We start from the raw sequence: 17,878 nt of genomic DNA, 5'->3' as shown, positions 1-17,878 counted from the left end.
TGGAAAATCCTGTTGGTATTAAGTCTGCAATAAATTCTCATTGTGCTTTATCAGTATAAGGTGACACTGGTTAGTCACCCTAATGTTATATATTGTATCTACATAAAGAGCGCGATGTGTAGCTATTTGTCTTTTTGTCATTGTTTTAAAAAAAAAATCAAAAATAAAAATGACTTAAAATCTGAAAAAAAAAAAAACGCTAGCAGATCCGCAAATGCTAGCGGTTTTTGAAGCTGTTTTTCAGAGCGATTCTAGGCATGTTTAGAGAGATTTTCTAAACATGCCTAGCGTTTTTGGAGCGTTTTTTGTGTAGCAGATTTTATATTTTGTTACAGTAAAGCTGTAGCTGAACAACTTTTGTAACAAAAATGCTTGGAAAACCACTCTGATCTAGCGTTTTTCAGAGCAGCTTTCCACTTTCCTATACTTTGAGGCAGAAACTCCTCAGAAATCTCAAAAATGCTGCAGGACCCGAGTTAGCGTTTGGGGGAAAAATGAGCCGCACTGGTGTGCACCAGCCCATTGACTAGCATTAGCCAAGCGGTTTTCCCCCGAAAGCGTTTTAAAAACGTTCAGAACTGCTCTTGGTGTGCACCAGCCCTAACTGGTGCGTGCTTTTTTTTTTTTTTTTTAAATCACACCCACTATTTTCCTTAACATATGGTTACAATAGCATGTATGGGGGGTTTGCGGTTCACTGCACAAAATTACTTGAAATTACGAATGATTACAATTACAGACTAAATTAATTACGGTTTCCCAAAATTTCGCAATACGATTTCAAATCCTAATTGCGAATTTCAATGTGAAATTACGCAAAATTTATGCTCATCACTAGAGATGGTAATTACTGTTGGCATTTGCTTTAATGCGGAGGGATAAGGTTATTATTATTTTATTTATATAGCCCCTACTTCATCCATAGCACTGTACATAGTGCAAAATGAATATTGGCAAACATATATACGTGAGAAGTTCAAGACAATGTACGATCATGACAATCCAGCAATACAAATACAAATACATACATAGTTAATGTGTGGTTTGAGTTATCACTAGAATTTGTGCACATATGATAAACAACAAAAGAAGATACAACAACAAAAGATACAACAACAAAAGAAACAGTAGGAGGAGGTCCCTGCCCTTGCAATCTTGCAGTCTAGAGGGTAATGGGGTGAAAACAATAGGGAAGTAGAAACAGGAGTTAGCAGATGAAGGCGTGAGCCTCCATTGCGACCTACAACACTTTATAGGCTTATCTGAAAAGGTGTGTTTTCAGACTACATTTGAAGGTTTCCAGGTTTGGAGAAGGACAAACAGGCCACGGGAGAGAGTTACAAAGGATAGGGTACGCTCGTGCGAAGTCCTGGATGTGGGAGTGAGAGGAGGTGACCAAGCTAGAGGACAAAAGGGTCTCCTGGGAGTAGGGATGATTAATGATATGCAATGTTTTTTTGTTTATGCAAATGTATGTAATTTTTATGCAAATATATGCAGCTTGAAAATGGACCAATCAATTTAGGCCTGTGTTTAAATTGATTGGTCCATTTTCAAACTGCATAAATTTAAATAAAAAATTGCATAAAATTGCATGAACTTAGAAGTATTTGCATATCATTGATCATCCCCACATAAGAGGAGCGATGGTTCCAGGCGGGATGGTATCTAGAGGTCAATTAGGAAATGTATGGAGGTAACAACTTGTGTCGAGCTTTGTATGATACCGTGTGGCGTCTAAACTGGATCCTTTGGGCAATTGGTAATCGATGGAGAGATTGGCAGAGAGGGGTTGCCTCAGAGGAGTGGGAGGAGAGGGCAATGAGACAGACAGCAGAGTTTAGTAGGGACTGAAGCAGTGCTAGTCTGCTTTTTGGTAGACCACAGAGTAGGGTGTTAAAGTAGTTAAAATGGGATATGATTAGAGCATGTTCAAGCATTTTGGTTGCCTTCTGTGAAAGAAAGGGACAAATTCTGGAAATGTTTTTGAGATGGAAGTAACAGGAGGTAGTTAATATGTTAATATGTGGTCTAAATGAGAGCTCAGAGTCCAGAATTACCCCTAAGACAGTGAGCTTTAGGAGTTGAGCTTATTGGAGTGTGTTTGTGTAACGATCATTGAAGCACAGAGAGGATCTGATTACCGGTGATCTGCAGTATCACTGGGAATACAGATATATACCAGATTATAAGTGATCTGCAGTATCACTGATAATCCGATATACCAGCTAACCTCTGTTCACCTGAGTAGAGTGTAGTGTTATGTGTAACAGTAACACTTAGAGGACTAGGCCTCAGCGCAGTAAGGAGTACTGCACGGATTCCTTTCGAAGACCTGAACTCTCCAAGACGGGAGGAGTCAGGCTGAGAGTAGGAAGGATTGTCTGAAAGTGACACTCTGGAGGAAGTGTCACTAACAGGACGGGGAACCGCCTTCAATAGTAAGGTCGGTTCTCGAGGTCGGACAAGCCAGATCGTAAGCACACGGACAGATAAAGTACAGATTCAGAAGGCAGAGGCGGAGTCTAAGGTACAGGCAGGGTTCGGCAACAGGGTATCAGATATATCGAGGTACAAGATCAGGATGCAGAAGCAGAGTCTAAGGACGAGCCAGGGTTCGGCAACAGAGTGTCAGAATGGCAAGGTACAAGATCAGAGTTCAGGAGAATAGTCAGGCAGGCAGTCATAACAGGAAATCACAATCAAACTAGTACTTTAAGCTATCAACAGAATCTAGCTAAGTGTAGGATTACAGCTCCAGCTGGTCCCGCCACACTTAAGGATCTGACTAAGGGTCTGAGTGCTCCCACGTTGTGTTCGCAACGCCAGACAACCAGCAACTGAACATCCTGCAGTATATATACACATAAGGCTGCCCAGCACCTCCCTAAGTGCTGGACCAATGAAAGGTGAAGCCAGCGTCAGCTGACCAGCCTGCTCAGCTGACTCACTTCTGGCTGTCATATATTCCCTGCCTGAGTGCGCGCGTGCGTCACTCTAAACCTGGAGGGACTATGTGTCTCAGCCACACCAGCACCGCTCTGCGGTGCCTCTGCAATGGGGCCGTGCGCGCTAACCGCCGCGTCCAACGCGGCGGTCTTTCCGCGCTCCGCCATGCCCTGCACGGGGACAGCCGCCTCAGACTGAGTGGAGACGGCTGCCTCCCCGTGCTCTGCCACGCCGTGCGCGGAAAGAGCCGCCTCCCGTTGACTCTTCCGCGTTTCTTAACAGTTTGATTGATTGTGACTATGAGGGGTGGAACAGAGAGAGAAGGTAGAAATATCACAATCTGCACTTTAATGTTAAGTTTTAGGAAATGGGATGACATGAATGTAGATATAGCGGATAGACAGTTCAGGACTTTAGATAATAGCATGGAGAATTTGGGGGCTGAAAAACAGATTTGGGTGTCATCGGCATAAAGGTGATATTGAAAACCTTGAATCCCCAGTGTCAAGAGGGTCTGGAAAAGCAGAGGATGATAAACGGTGTCAAATGCAGAGGAAAGATCAATGAGTATTAGTACAGAAAATTTGAGTTTGGATTTTGCAGCAAGGAGATCATTAGCAACCTTAGCGAGGACTGTTTCTGTGGAATGCTGATGGTGGAAGCCAGACTGGAAGGATTCCAACAGGGAGTTGGCAGAAAGTCAGACAGTTCTGAATAAATGTGGCATTCCAGCAGTTTGAAAGCAAAGGAAAGAGTGTGAGACTGGACGGTAATTAGCGAGGGTTGTAAGGTCCACAGAGGTTTTCTTTTTTTGTTTTTTTTTTGATCAGTGGTGTTATGATTGCTTGTTTAAATTAAGAAGGGAAATGCCAGTTGAGATGGAGAGGTTGAAATTAGTTGTTAAAGCAGGGTTCTGCTTGACTCCCCTCCAGGTGAGCAATGAGATAGCCCCGCCTGCCTAGGGGACAGGAAGCACAAGATGCAATTAAAAAACAACATCCTCCTACCTATCCTCAGTGCTTTTCTGTCCCCTGGACAGACAGGATGCGATCTCTGGATCACCCGGGGGCCCAAGGGTAAGGCCAGCCTGTTCCTGCCTGCCTGCGGAAGTTCCTAGACTGTGACTCCACAAGGTGACCCTCAGCGTGGGGGTCTGGGCAGGTGATGGCTGGTTCAGCTGAGACCTTGCAAGTGCATATGCACCGCTGCAGGTCTCAGAACATTCACCGCGTCCGGCCATAGACTTGAGCGCACAGTGGTGGACGGTGGTCTACACTGGAGGCTTCGGCGGAAGGAGTCAATGGTAGCTACCCTGAACTTCCGCCGGTGGGGAGGCGGACTTCATGCCTCGTGGGAGCGCCGCAGGTGTCTAGATTTCCGAATAGACGCGGCAGCAGTGTGCTGGTTCAGCGTTCCCTCTGCCATCCGCCATGGAGGATACCTCTCGGGGCAGGGACACTATGGCGCATACTGACTCTGACTAGATAAGGTCTTTTTTTTTACATAGTTGCGTAGTTATTTTGGTAGAAAAAAGACTTACGTCCATCGAGTTCAACCAGAGAACAAAGTACAACACCTTACACAGTGGGAGACATGGCAGCGCTTTCAAGCAAAACCTATACCTGAATGATTTATCTGCATTGATGTGCAGAGCACCAATAACTGGACTACATTACACAACTAGCACTCACTACAGGCAAAGGGGGTGTTGGCTTCAGTGATAATGTGTGCACAAATTATTACCTAACGGACTTCCCCACGGTGGTGACGTACCCCCTCGGGGAAGACCTAACACTAATCTAATGATAAAAACATAATCCTCGTGATGCTTATCAAATAAATGGTATACACATTTCATAGAACAAACAGACAAAAAAGTGACAGTGCTCAAGGATGCACCTGAAATGTAAGCCTACAGAGGAAATGCAGAGCCCCTCTGGAACTAAATACATGCCTTGAAAGGCATGTATTTAGTTCCAGAGGGGCTCTGCATTGCCTCTGTAGGCTTATATTTCAGGTGCATCCTTGAGCACTGTCACTTTTTTGTCTGTTTGTTCTATGAAATGTTTATACCATTTATTTGATAAGCAGCACGAGGATAATTATGTTTTATCATTAGATTAGTGTTAGGTCTTCCCCGAGGGGGTACGTCACCACCGTGGGGAAGTCCGTTAGGTAATAATTTGTGCACACATTATCACTGAAGCCAACACCCCCTTTGCCTGTAGTGAGTGCTAGTCGTGTAATGTAGTCCAGTTATTGGAGCTCTGCACATCAATGCAGATAAATCATTCAGGTATAAGTTTTGCTTGAAAGCGCTGCCATGTCTCCCACTGTGCAAATTGTATGTAAGTATACTTACGGCTAGCTGCATTCACTGCTTCACATCCACTTTCAGAATTTTAGATTAGAGTTAGCACACAATTTGCATTTATTTTGTATTCAAGGCATGTATTTAGTTCCAGAGGGGCTCTGCATTGCCTCTGTAGGCTTACATTTCAGGTGCATCTTTGAGCGCTGTCACTTTTTTGTCTGTTTGTTCTATGAAAGTACAACACCTGCCTGCTCCCTCACATATCCCTGTTGATCCAGAGGAAGGTGAAAAACCCTTACAAGGCATGGTCCAATTAGCCCCAAAAGGGAAAAAATTCCTTCCCGACTCCAGATGGCAATCAGATAAAATCCCTGGATCAACTTTACTAAACATCACTAGGCATTGACTAGTAATTGTAGCCATGGATGTCTTTCAACGCAAGGAAAGCATCTAAGCCCCATTTAAATGCTGGTATAGAATTTGCGATCACTACTTCCTGTGGCAATGCATTTCACATTATTATTATTATTATTATTTAGTATTTATATAGCGCCGACATATTACGCAGCGCTGTACAATGTATATATATATATATATATATATCTTTTCTAACTGTCCCTCAAAGGAGCTCACAATCTAATCCCTACCATTGCCATATGTCTATATTATGTAGTGTAAGTACTGTAGTCTAGGGCCAATTTTTTTTTTTTTTTTAGGGGGAGCCAATTAACTTATCTGTATCACTCTTACTGTAAAGAACCCTTTCCTAAATAAATGGCTAAAACGTTTTTTTTTTTTGCCATGCCATGCGCAGATCATGTCCTCTAGTCCTTTGAGAAGGCCTAGGGACAAACAGCTCATCCAACACACTTTTATATTGCCCTCTGATGTATTTATACATGTTAATTAGATCCCCTCTTAGGTGTCTTTTCTCTAGACCAAATAAACCCAGTTTATCTAACCTTTCTTGGTAAGTGAGACCTTCCATCCCACGTCTTTGCACCTGCTCTAAAACTGCAATATCCTTACTGTAATGTGGTGCCCAGAACTGAATTCCATATTCCAGATGTGGTCTTACTAGAGAGTTAAACAGGGGCAATATTATGCTAGCATCTTGAGTTTTTATTTCCCTTTTAATGCATTCCAAAATTTTATTAGCTTTAGCTGCAGCGGCTTGGCATTGAATGTGATTATTTAACTTGTTGTCAATGAGTACTCCCAAGTCCTTCTCCAAGTTTGATGTCCCCAACTGTATTCCATTTATTTTGTATGGTGCTAGACCATTGGTACGGCCAAAATGCATGACTTTACATTTTTCAACATTGAATTTAATCTGCCATTTATGTGCCCATATAGTCATCCTATCCAGATCTTGTTGCAATATGTCACTATCTTCCTGAGAGTTGATGATTCTTCTCAATGTTGTATCATCTGCAAAAATAGCAACATTGCTTTCTACTGCATCTACTAGGTCATTAATAAATACATTGAAGAGCACTGGACCCAGTACAGACCCCTGTGGGACCCCCCTGCTACCAGTCACCCATTTTGAGTATGATGCATTGACCACAACTCTTTGTTTTCTGTCCATTAGCCAGTTCCCTATCCATGAACACAGACTATTCCTCATTCCTTGCATCCTCAACTTTTGCACCAGACTTTTGTGGGGAACAGTGTCGAAGGCCTTAGCCACTGCAAATTGCAACAGTGACGTTTCCCTTGTTAAGACCGAAGCAAAGAAAGCATTTGATAATTCTGCCTTACCTTGGTCATCCACCATTGAGTTCCCACCCTCATCCTTTAGGAGTCCAATACAGTCAACCTTTCTTTTTTTTTTCTTTTTTCTTTTTTTTTTTTAGAGTTGATGTACTTGTAAAACTTCTTTGCGTTAGATTTGATATTCCTAGCGATTTGATTTTCAGCTTCAATCTTTGCCAGCCTAATTTCTTTTTTACAACTTTTATTGCACTTATGTCAGTACTTTTGGGGGCATTTTATGTACTCTAACATTTGGGCTTGTTCTCTGCTTGTGTGTCAGAACTCCACGCCATTTAAAGCCACCAGGGAATGTGGTATATGCCAGAAAAAGCTTGCTCCTTCCTAGCCTAAACCCCTGTGCAATGCCTGTATACTGCAAGTGGTAAAACATAAAAGTGGTGACATGTTTGATATGTTATCTAAATTTAAGGAGCAATTAGCAGAAAAAATTTTGGCTGCAAAGGAAGTTCCCACTTCACCGTCCACTCCTCAGGTAGTCCCACCAACATTGGATTCGGACTTACCTAGTATATTTGGGGCACAAAGGTTGTGGATTCCTCTGCTCTGGAAGAGGAGAGACACCCAGAAGCTCTAACAAAGGAAAATGTAAACTGCTAACTGATCAGTCTAGTGAATTGTTAGAGAACATTTGTACTGCTTTGAATATTCCTATTAATAAGCCTAAACCTGCTTCTATTGAGGATGATCTGTATTCAGAACAGCTTGTTCAGAAACAGGTGGGTTTTCCAGTGCACAAAACAATGGTGGATTTGATTGTTGATGAATGAAAAAAGCCTGATAAAAGGCTATGTCTCTCAAAATAATTTAAAAGGCGTTATTCTTTTAATAAGGAGGAGGTAATTAAATGGTCTAAATGTCCTAAAATTGATGCCATTTCAAAATTATCCAAAGACTCACCTATTCCCTTTGAGGATATGGGATTATTAAAGGATATTTCAGATAGGAAAGTGGAGGCTGTGCTCAAAAAAGCATGGGAGGCAATTTCTGCCTCTTTATCTCCTAATTTAGCAGCCACCTGCACTGCTTGTTGTTTACTTTTTTGGCTACAGGAGATGCAGGCTCGTTTGAAAGCTGGTGCTCCACTTGAAAACATTTCCCTATCAGTTGCCACCCTAAAACTAGCTGCTAAGTTCCTTGTGGATGCTTCTAGTGAGGCTGTGAGAATTTCTGCTAGTAGTCTAGCTTTAATCAATTCTGTGCGCAGACTTTGATGGCTAAAAAATTGGGTAGGTGATATGGCAACTAAAGTCAAACTTTGTGGCCTTGAAGGAGACCTGTTGTTCGGTTCAGCCCTTGAGCAAGCTCTAGAAAAGGCAGCTGAAAAGAAAAAGACTTTGTCTCCTTTAAAGAAAAAACAGGCTCCCAGATAGAGATTTTGGGGCCCTAGGAAAAATTATAGCAATAAAGAACCGAATAAAAACTGGCAGGCGAAAAAAAGGCCTCAAAACCAAAGGCTTCCTCTTCAAGCCACAATCCTCAAATACCCCCAAACAACCCAATACTGAACAATGACTATGTTTAGGTGGGGGGCAAGTTGAAAGCATTTTTCCCGCCTGGGCAAAAAATGTCAAAAAGCAAATATATTTGTTAGACAATCAGGGAATGGTACAGAATTAAATTTTCCAGAAAACCTTAAAAAATTCCAGTGAGAAGTTTTTGCAGTCCCCAGTGAAGCAGTCTGCTATGGAAAAAGCTGTGGAGAATCTTTTCCAGAAGTGAGTTGTGGAAGAGGTTCCAGTTCAGTAGAGAGGAAGGGTTTCTACTCCACTCTCTTCCTGGTTCCAAAGCCGAACGGCGATTTTCGCCTGATTATAAATCTTTGCTTTTGTAAAATACTAAAAAGTTTCGCATGGAATCAATTACTTCCACAATTAGGCTTCTGGGGAAGGATTTCTTCATGACGTCCATAGATCTTATGGACGCATATTATCATGTACCCATTGTGCCGGCTCACTGGAAATATCTTAGAGCAGCAGTTTGCATTCGATCCCAGGTCCTTCACATGCAGTTCAAGGCACTCCTCTTTGGGATTTCAAGTGCTCCTAGGATCTTTACAAAGATCGTGATAGAGGTTTCAGCCCATCTGAGAATGCAGAAGATCATTCTAGTACCTTACCTAGACGATCTGCTGATAGTTGTAAAATCCAAGGAGCATATTCAGATGGTTTTGACAGTTCTGAAGGACCTGGGATGGATCTTGAATCTAAAGAAGTCCGACCTTACACTAGATCAGAGAAAGGACTTTCTTGGGGTGTCACTGGACACAGTGAACCAGATCTCCTGTCTGCCACAAAGAAAAGTGGATCAAGTGATCACTTGTACTCAGGATCTTCTGAGAACCAAGTCTGTTACAGTAAGGCAAGCTATGTCTCTCCTAGGCAAGTACTCAGCATGTATTCCAGCTGTGGCCTGGGCTCAGGCAAACTTCAGAATCTTCCAACTGACAATACTGTTTCAGATCCAGTGATCCATTCTCTGAACTGGTGGACTTCCAGGCAAAACCTGCAAAAAGGTGTAAGTTGGATCTCGCAAAATCCAGTGATTATTATGACATATGCGAGCCTCTGGGGGGATAGGGAGCTCATCTGGGTCGAGAATACATCCAAGGCAGGTGGTCTCAAATAGAAAAGACCTTCTCATCCAATCACAAAGAGTTTTTGGCAATCTGGAAGTCTCTACAGAGATGGGAGAGTCTGCTTGTAAACAAAAACGTGATTGTTCACTCAAACATCCACTCAGTTACTCACATAAACAAGCAAGGAGGGACTCACAGCCCTCCGCTAATCTCTCTATCTCTGCAGATTTTCCGCTGGGCAGAGAACAAGGTTCTTTCCTTAAAGTCGGTTCACCTCAAGGGAAAGTACAATGTTCTAGCGGATTTGTTAATAGAGATTGCTTAAACCTCCGATTTTAGGTTTGCGAACTTCCGCAAAAGTTCGCGTTCGCGTGAACAGCAATAGACTTCAATGGGCAGGCGAACTTTCAAAACTACAAACACTAATTCTGGCCACAAAAGTGATGGAAAAGATGTTTCAAGGGGTCTAACACCTGGAAGGGGATACACGTCAAAAGTCCCGGGGAAAATTGCGGATTTGACGCACAGCAGGGTTTTAAGGACAGAAATCACATTGCAATGCTAAATTGGAGGCATAAAGTGCTTTAAAACATCTTGCATGTGTATACATCAATCAGGTAGTGTAATTAGTGTACTGCTTCACAGTGACAGACCAAACTCACTGTGTAACGCACCGCAAACAGATGTTTGTGTAGTGATGGCCGTGCTGGACTGGTGCGCAACATGGTGAGAGTGAAAGCGATGGCGGTTTTCAAGCCCATATGATCGCCGGGCTGAGGTAGCTCAATGATAGAACAACAGTGACTGTCCAGCTGATCGAATTTGGTCTGTCCACAACGAAGCAACGACCTTATTATATTGGGTCAGGTGTGCCCCCCAACACACTTTTATATAGCCGGTCATTGCTTCAGTGTGATACGCAAGCCCCTTCACCGCGGCAAGGTAACGATCACGAAGGAAAATTGACACATGTACATGCATTTTGTTTTGTTGTTGCAGCCAGAAAAATTAGGCAGGCATGTACACACACCAGAAAAATTGTTTTTGTTAGCGGCCGTTGCTAGCAGCGGCCTTTGAAATTCAGTAATCCACCTGGAGTCCTGGACCTTGTTGTGGGTGGCGGAGAAGGCAGTCAAGTGGCCTGCAGGCAGAGATGCTGTGTGGGGACCGACTTAGTCTTGGGGCAGGCGGGCAGGCATTCACACGTCGTGCAGGCAGAGATCCTGTGTGTGGGGACTGACTTAGTCTTCGGGCAGGCAGTAGCCCTCCGGGATCCATGCCTCATTCATTTTGATAAAGGTGAGGTACTGAACACTCTTTTGACCTAGGCGACTTCTCTTCTCACTGACAATGCCTCCAGCTGCTCTGAAGGTCCTTTCGGACAGGATGCTTGAGGCAGGGCAATCCAGAAGTTGGATGGCAAATTGTGACAGCTCTGGCCACAGGTCAAGCCTGCGCACCCAGTAGTTCAGAGGTTTATCGCTGCTCAGTGTGTCTACATCCGCAGTTAAGGCCAGGTAGTTGGCTACCTGCCGGTCAAGGCATTGGTGGAGGGTGGATCCGGAAGGGCTAAGGCGAGAGGCGTTGCATTAAAGAAAGTCTGCATGTTTGACATCAACATGAGATTGCTAGAGTGTCCTGTCCTTGCCTGCGTGGACATGGGAGGAGGAGGAAGATTACTGGCAGTGGCACCTTTATTCCGTTGTGCTGTGACATCACCCTTAAACGCACTGTAAAGCAAACTTGCCAGCTTGTTGTGCAACTGCTGCATCCTTTCTGCCTTCTGTTGATTTGGTAACATCTCCACCACTTTGTGCTTATACTGAGGGTCTAGTAGCGTTTCCACCCAGTACAGGTCATCCTCCTTGAGTTTTTTTTTTATACGGGGGTCCCTCAACAGGCTGGACAGCATGAAAGCCCCCATCTGCGCAAAGTTGGATGCTGACCTACTATCCATCTCCTCTTGCTCTTCTTCAGAGATGTCAGGTAAGTTTTCCTCCTCCCCCCAGCCACGAACAATACCACGGAAAAGGTGAGCAGCACAAGCACCCTGCGATGCCTGCTGTGGTTGTTCCGCCTCCTCCTCAAAAAAAAACCACCTTCCTCATCTGACTCCTCTTCCCCAGATGACTCTTCCTCCTCCTCCTCTGTGCTGCCGCAGGTGTTGATGACAAATCTTGTTCTGGTTGTGATGGTTCTCCCAAAACTCTTCCTCCTCTTCCTGTTCACGCTCATCCACAGCTTGATCCACCACTCTACACATGGCACGCTCCTGGAAGAAAGCATATGGGATCAAGTCGCTGACGCCTTCACTGCGACTCACCAGGTTTGTCACCTCCTAAAACGGACGCATGAGCCTGCAGGCACTATGCATGAGTGTCCAGTACCTAGTCAAGTGACTGGTATAATACAATGTGCAGTCACACAGATGCAATGAAAAGGTTGCAGTGACTGCTGGTATAACAATGTGCAGTCACACAGGTGCAGTGAAAATGGATGCACTGACTACTGGTATATAAAACAGTGTGCGGTCACACACATGCACTGTAAGGTATGCAGTGACTGGTATTAAAATAAAATGTGCAGCTGTCACACAGGTGTAGTTAAAAGGTATGCACGGACTGGTATATAAAACAGCGTGCGGTCACACAGGTGCAGTGAAAGATATGCAGTGACTGGTATTACAATACAATGTGCAGCTGTCATACAGGTGCAGTTAAAAGGTATGCACGGACTGGTATAAAAAACAGCGTGCGGTCACACAGGTGCAGTGAAAGGTATGCAGTGACTGGTATTACAATACAATGTGCAGCTGTCATACAGGTGCAGTTAAAAGGCATGCACGGACTGGTATATAAAACAGCGTGCGTTCACACAGGTGCAGTGAAAGGTATGCAGTGACTGGTATTACAATACAATGTGCTGCAGTCACACTATGCACTGAATGTGCTGGGCCTGCCACTGCAGCCAGCCACCTCTGCCACAATTTCTGGGTCTCAGGTTGTTGACCTTATCAGGCCAGGACCTGTTAGTTGTGTCTCGTGGGAAGCTGTGATTGTCACTGCTACTTACCTCAACAGCACTTCTGACTGCCAAACCTGGCAAGAAGTCAGACATCAGAGCGGGCTCCCCTGATTAATTTGTGATTGCTCCCCAGCATGACGAGAAAAGGTGTGTGCTAGCACATGCTGTACACTTGTTAATTGCTGAAGACTTATAGTTAAGTCTTTGAGGTTTAGATGTCCATGCACTAAAGACAAACTGGTTCAAAGAGAATCTAAGAAAATAAGACAGCTTACTCTCCACTTAATAGCATTAAACTGTTTTTTTTTTTTTCAAATTCTACCTTTGTTTTTCATCATTTGTGTGCTCTGTATAAAATGTTAAACTTGCCTACTAGCTTATGAACGTATGTTGTATTTTTATGTTAGATAACCTGTTATAACTACAGAATACTTAATTACAGATTTGTGGCATTAACAAAAAGGTCTGCCATGAACAATCTGAGAGCAAAAGAATTAAGCCATATTCTCGTCAACTCATCGCAAGTCTTGTAAGAAAGCAAAAGGCCACAGGTACCATGGCTGGTGTGACCCAACAACATTCTGAGATTTCTAAAAGCAATGCTATGAAAGTCAAGATTTCAGAAAGAAACAAAATTGCTGCTCACTCTGCAAATTCGATGGTCAGTTCTGAACAAATTTCACAAAGCACAGGTATCCAGTACACTTTTTATAAATATATTTTTACATTTCTTCATCATACCCAGTGAATATAAATTGGGTTTCAGTTGATCTCTGAACATGTCTTTGTTACAGTGCTTTTACGCATCTCGCTATGTCTGTTTAGATTATAAATACACATTTAACTATACAAATCTAAAAAAAAATAAAAATCCGTAGTCCTATGGTATAGAGGCCATGCAAAAACGCAGAGTAATCAGTCCATTTACTTAAAGGGACTCCGAGCAGTGCAGAAACTTTGGAAAGATGCATATCATTTTAAAGCTCTCTTTCTCCTCTTTCCAATGATATATAAACCGCTGCCCTACGCCTTTTAGTTTTCGCTATTTTCGCGATTGAAATTGCCGCGGCCGCGATTTCAATCGCGAAAATAAAGAAAACTAAAAGGCGTAGAGCGACGGTTTAGGTGTCGCCAGAAAGAGGAGAAAGAGAGCTTTAAAATGATATCCATCTTTCCATAGTTACATTGTATTACACAGGCCGACTTTTTCTGCTGAATGGAGCTGCTGACACTGGGGAAAGTGTCGTCCTGTGTAATACAAGTAACTATGGAAAGATGGATATCATTTTAAAGCTCTCTTTCTCCTCTTTCTGGCGACACCTAAACCGTCGCTCTACGCCTTTTAGTTTTCTTTATTTTCGCGATTGAAATCGCAGCCGCGGCAATTTCAATCGCGAAAATAGCGAAAACTAAAAGGCGTAGGGCGGCAGTTTATATATCATTGGAAAGAGGAGAAAGAGAGCTTTAAAATGATATGCATCTTTCCATAGTTTCTGCACTGCTCGGAGTCCCTTTAACCACTTGCCGACCGCCTACTTCATATTGGCGGCGGCAAAGTGGCAGCCCCAGGACCACGTAACGCAGATTGGCGTCAGGTCCTGGGGCACTCTCTGGCCGGGGATCGCGCGCTGGGATGCGCGCGCATCCACCGGCAATAGGCTCCGCCCACCCGCGACGTCAACCCGCCGGCCAATCGGAAGCGCCGGCGGGTTGTTAACCCCGCGATCGCCGCTACAAAGTGTATAATACACTTTGTAATGTATACAAAGTGTATTATACAGGCTGCCTCCTGCCCTGGTGGTCCCAGTGTCCGAGGGACCACCAGGGCAGGCTGCAGCCACCCTAGTCTGCACCCAAACACACTGATCTGCCCCCCCCTGCCCCCTGATCGCCCACAGTACCCCTCAGACCCCCCCCTGCCCACCCCCCAGACCACCATTTGCACACAATCACCCCCCTAATCACCCATCAATCACTCCCTGTCACTATCTGTCAACGCTATTTTTTTTTTTAGTCCCTAAACTGCCCCCTGCTCCCTCCTGATCACCCCCCCACCCCTCAGATTCTCCCCAGACCCCCCCAGACCCTCCCCCCCCTGCGTACTGTATGCATCTATCCCCCCTGATCAACTGTCAATCACCTGTCAATCACCTGTCAATCACCTGTCAATCACCCGTCAATCACCCCCTGTCACTGCCACCCATCAATCAGCCCCTAACCTGCCCCTTGCGGGCAATCTGATCACCCACCCACACCAATAGATCGCCCGCAGATCCGACATCAGATCACCTCCCAAATCCATCGTTTACATCTATTCTCTCCTCTAAACACCCACTAATTACCCATCAATCACCCATCAATCACCCCCTATCACCACCTGTCACTGTTACCCATCAGATTAGACCCTTGCGGGCACCCAATCACCCGCCCACACACTCAGATTGCCCTCAACCCCCCCCCCTTATCGATTCGCCAGTGCATTATTTACATCCGTTCTTCCCTGTAATAACCCACTGATCACCTGTCAATCACCCCCTGTCACTGCCACCCATCAATCACCCCCTGTCACTGCCACCCATCAATCAGCCCCTAACCTGCCCCTTGCGGGCAATCTGATCACCCACCCACACCAATAGATCGCCCGCAGATCCGACATCAGATCACCTCCCAAATCCATCGTTTACATCTATTCTCTCCTCTAAACACCCACTAATTACCCATCAATCACCCCCTATCACCACCTGTCACTGTTACCCATCAGATTAGACCCTAATCTGCCCCTTGCGGGCACCCAATCACCCGCCCACACGCTCAGATTGCCCTCAGACCCCCCCCTTATCAATTCGCCAGTGCAATATTTACATCTGTTATTCCCTGTAATAACCCACTGATCACCTGTCAATCACCCATCAATCACCCCCTGTCACTGCCACCCATCAATCAGCCCCTAACCTGCCCCTTGCGGGCAATCTGATCACCCACCCACACCAATAGATCGCCCGCAGATCTGACATCAGATCACCTCCCAAGTGCAGTGTTTACATCTCTTCTCTCCTCTAAACACCCACTAATTACCCATCAATCACCCCCTATCACCACCTGTCACTGTTACCCATCAGATTAGACCCTAATCTGCCCCTTGCGGGCACCCAATCACCCGCCCACACCTCAGAACGCCCTCAGACCCCAGCCCTGATCACCTCGCTAGTGCATTGCTTGCATCTATTTCCCCCCTCTAATCACACCTTGAGACACCCATAAATCACCTCCTGTCACCCCCTAGCACACCTACCCATCAGATCAGGCCCTAATTTGCCCCGTGTGGGCTCCTGATCACTCGGCCAAACCCTCAGATCCCCCTCAGACCCCCTTCCGATCACCTCCCCAGTGCATTGATTGCATCTATTTTCCCCTCTAACCGCCCCCTGAGACACCCATCAATCACCTCCTGTCACCCCCCTAGCACTCCTATCCATCAGATCAGGCCCAATACATCCTGTCATCTAAGAGGCCACCCTGCTTATGACCGTTTCCACAAAATTTGCCCTCTCATAGACCACCTGTCATCAAAATTTGCAGATGCTTATACCCCTGAACAGTCATTTTGAGAAATTTGGTTTCCAGACTACTCACAGTTTTGGGCCCGTAAAATGCCAGGGCAGTATAGGAACCCCACAAGTGACCCCATTTTAGAAAGAAGACACCCCAAGGTATTCTGTTAGGTGTATGATGAGTTCATAGAAGATTTTATTTTTTGTCACAAGTTAGCGGAAATTGGATTTTTATTGTTTTTTTTCACAAAGTGTCATTTTTCACTAACTTGTGACAAAAAATAAAATCTTCTATGAACTCACCATACCCCTAACGGAATACCTTGGGGTGTCGTCTTTCTAAAATGGGGTCACTTGTGGGGTTCCTATACTGCCCTGGCATTTTAGGGGCCCTAAACCGTGGGGAGTAGTCTAGAAAACAAATGCCTCAAAATGACCTGTGAATAGGACGTTGGGCCCCTTAGCGCACCTAGGCTGCAAAAAAAGTGTCACACATGTAGTATCGCCATACTGAGGAGAAGTAGTATAATGTGTTTTGTGGTGTATTTTTACACATACCCATGCTGGGTGGGAGAAATCTCTCTGTAAATGGACAATTGTGTGTAAAAAAAAATCAAAAATGTGTCATTTACAGAGATATTTCTCCCACCCAGCATGGTTATATGTAGAAATACACCACAAAACACATTATACTACTTCTTCTGAGTACGGCGATACCACATGTGTGACACTTTTTTGCAGCCTAACTGTGCTAAGGGGCCCAAAGTCCAATGAGTACCTTTAGGATTTCACAGGTCATTTTGAGACATTTGGGTTCAAGACGACTACTCACGGTTTAGGGCCCCTAAAATGCCAGGGCAGTATTGGAACCCCACAAATGACCCCATTCTAGAAAGAAGACACCCCAAGGTATTCCGTTAGGAGTATGGTGAGTTCATAGAAGATTTTATTTTTTGTCACAAGTTAGCGGAAATTGATATGTATTGGTTTTTTTTTCACAAAGTGTCATTTTCCGCTAACTTGTGACAAAAAAAATCTTCTATGAACTCACCATACCCCTAACGGAATACCTTGGGGTGTCTTCATTCTAAAATGGGGTCACTTGTGGGGTTCCTATACTGCCCTGGCATTTTAGGGGCCCTAAACCGTGAGGAGTAGTCTAGAATCCAAATGCCTCAAAATGACCTGTGAATAGGGCGTTAGGCCCCTTAGCGCACCTAGGTTGCAAAAAAGTGTCACACATGTGGTATCGCCGTACTCAGAAGAAGTAGTATAATGTGTTTTGAGGTGTATTTTTATACATACCCATGCTGGGTGGGAGAAATCTCTCTGTAAATGGACAATTGTGTGTAAAAAAAATCAAATAATTGTCATTTACAGAGATATTTCTCCCACCTAGCATCTGTATGTGTAAAAATACACCCCAAAACACATTATACTACTTCTCCTGAGTACGGCGGTACCACATGTGTGGCACTTTCTTGCACCCTAAGTGCGCTAAGGGGCCCAAAGTCCAATGAGTACCTTTAGGATTTCACAGGTCATTTTGCGACATTTGGTTTCAAGACTACTCCTCACGGTTTAGGGCCCCTAAAATGCCAGGGCAGTATAGGAACCCCACAAATGACCCCATTTTAGAAAGAAGACACCCCAAGGTATTCCGTTAGGAGTATGGTGAGTTCATAG

The 17,878-nt window shown here is 44.5% G+C and overlaps 1 protein-coding gene across 1 annotated transcript in view; it reads left to right on the top strand.

The window, feature by feature from the left end:
* YJU2 (YJU2 splicing factor homolog) overlaps positions 1–17,878 on the top strand; it is a 282,458-nt gene that overhangs the window by 218,758 nt on the left and 45,822 nt on the right. Inside the window, exon 6 of the mRNA XM_068233936.1 lies at positions 13,084–13,333. Within this exon, the coding sequence (XP_068090037.1) occupies positions 13,084–13,333 (250 nt within the window). The remainder of the gene's footprint in view (positions 1–13,083; positions 13,334–17,878) is intronic.

The sequence above is a fragment of the Hyperolius riggenbachi genome, chromosome 1 (genome assembly GCF_040937935.1).
Source record: "Hyperolius riggenbachi isolate aHypRig1 chromosome 1, aHypRig1.pri, whole genome shotgun sequence".
Taxonomy (NCBI): Eukaryota; Metazoa; Chordata; class Amphibia; order Anura; family Hyperoliidae; genus Hyperolius; species Hyperolius riggenbachi.
The sequence above is the reverse complement of the archived record's forward strand: the minus strand, read 5'-3'. Positions and strand labels throughout refer to the sequence as shown.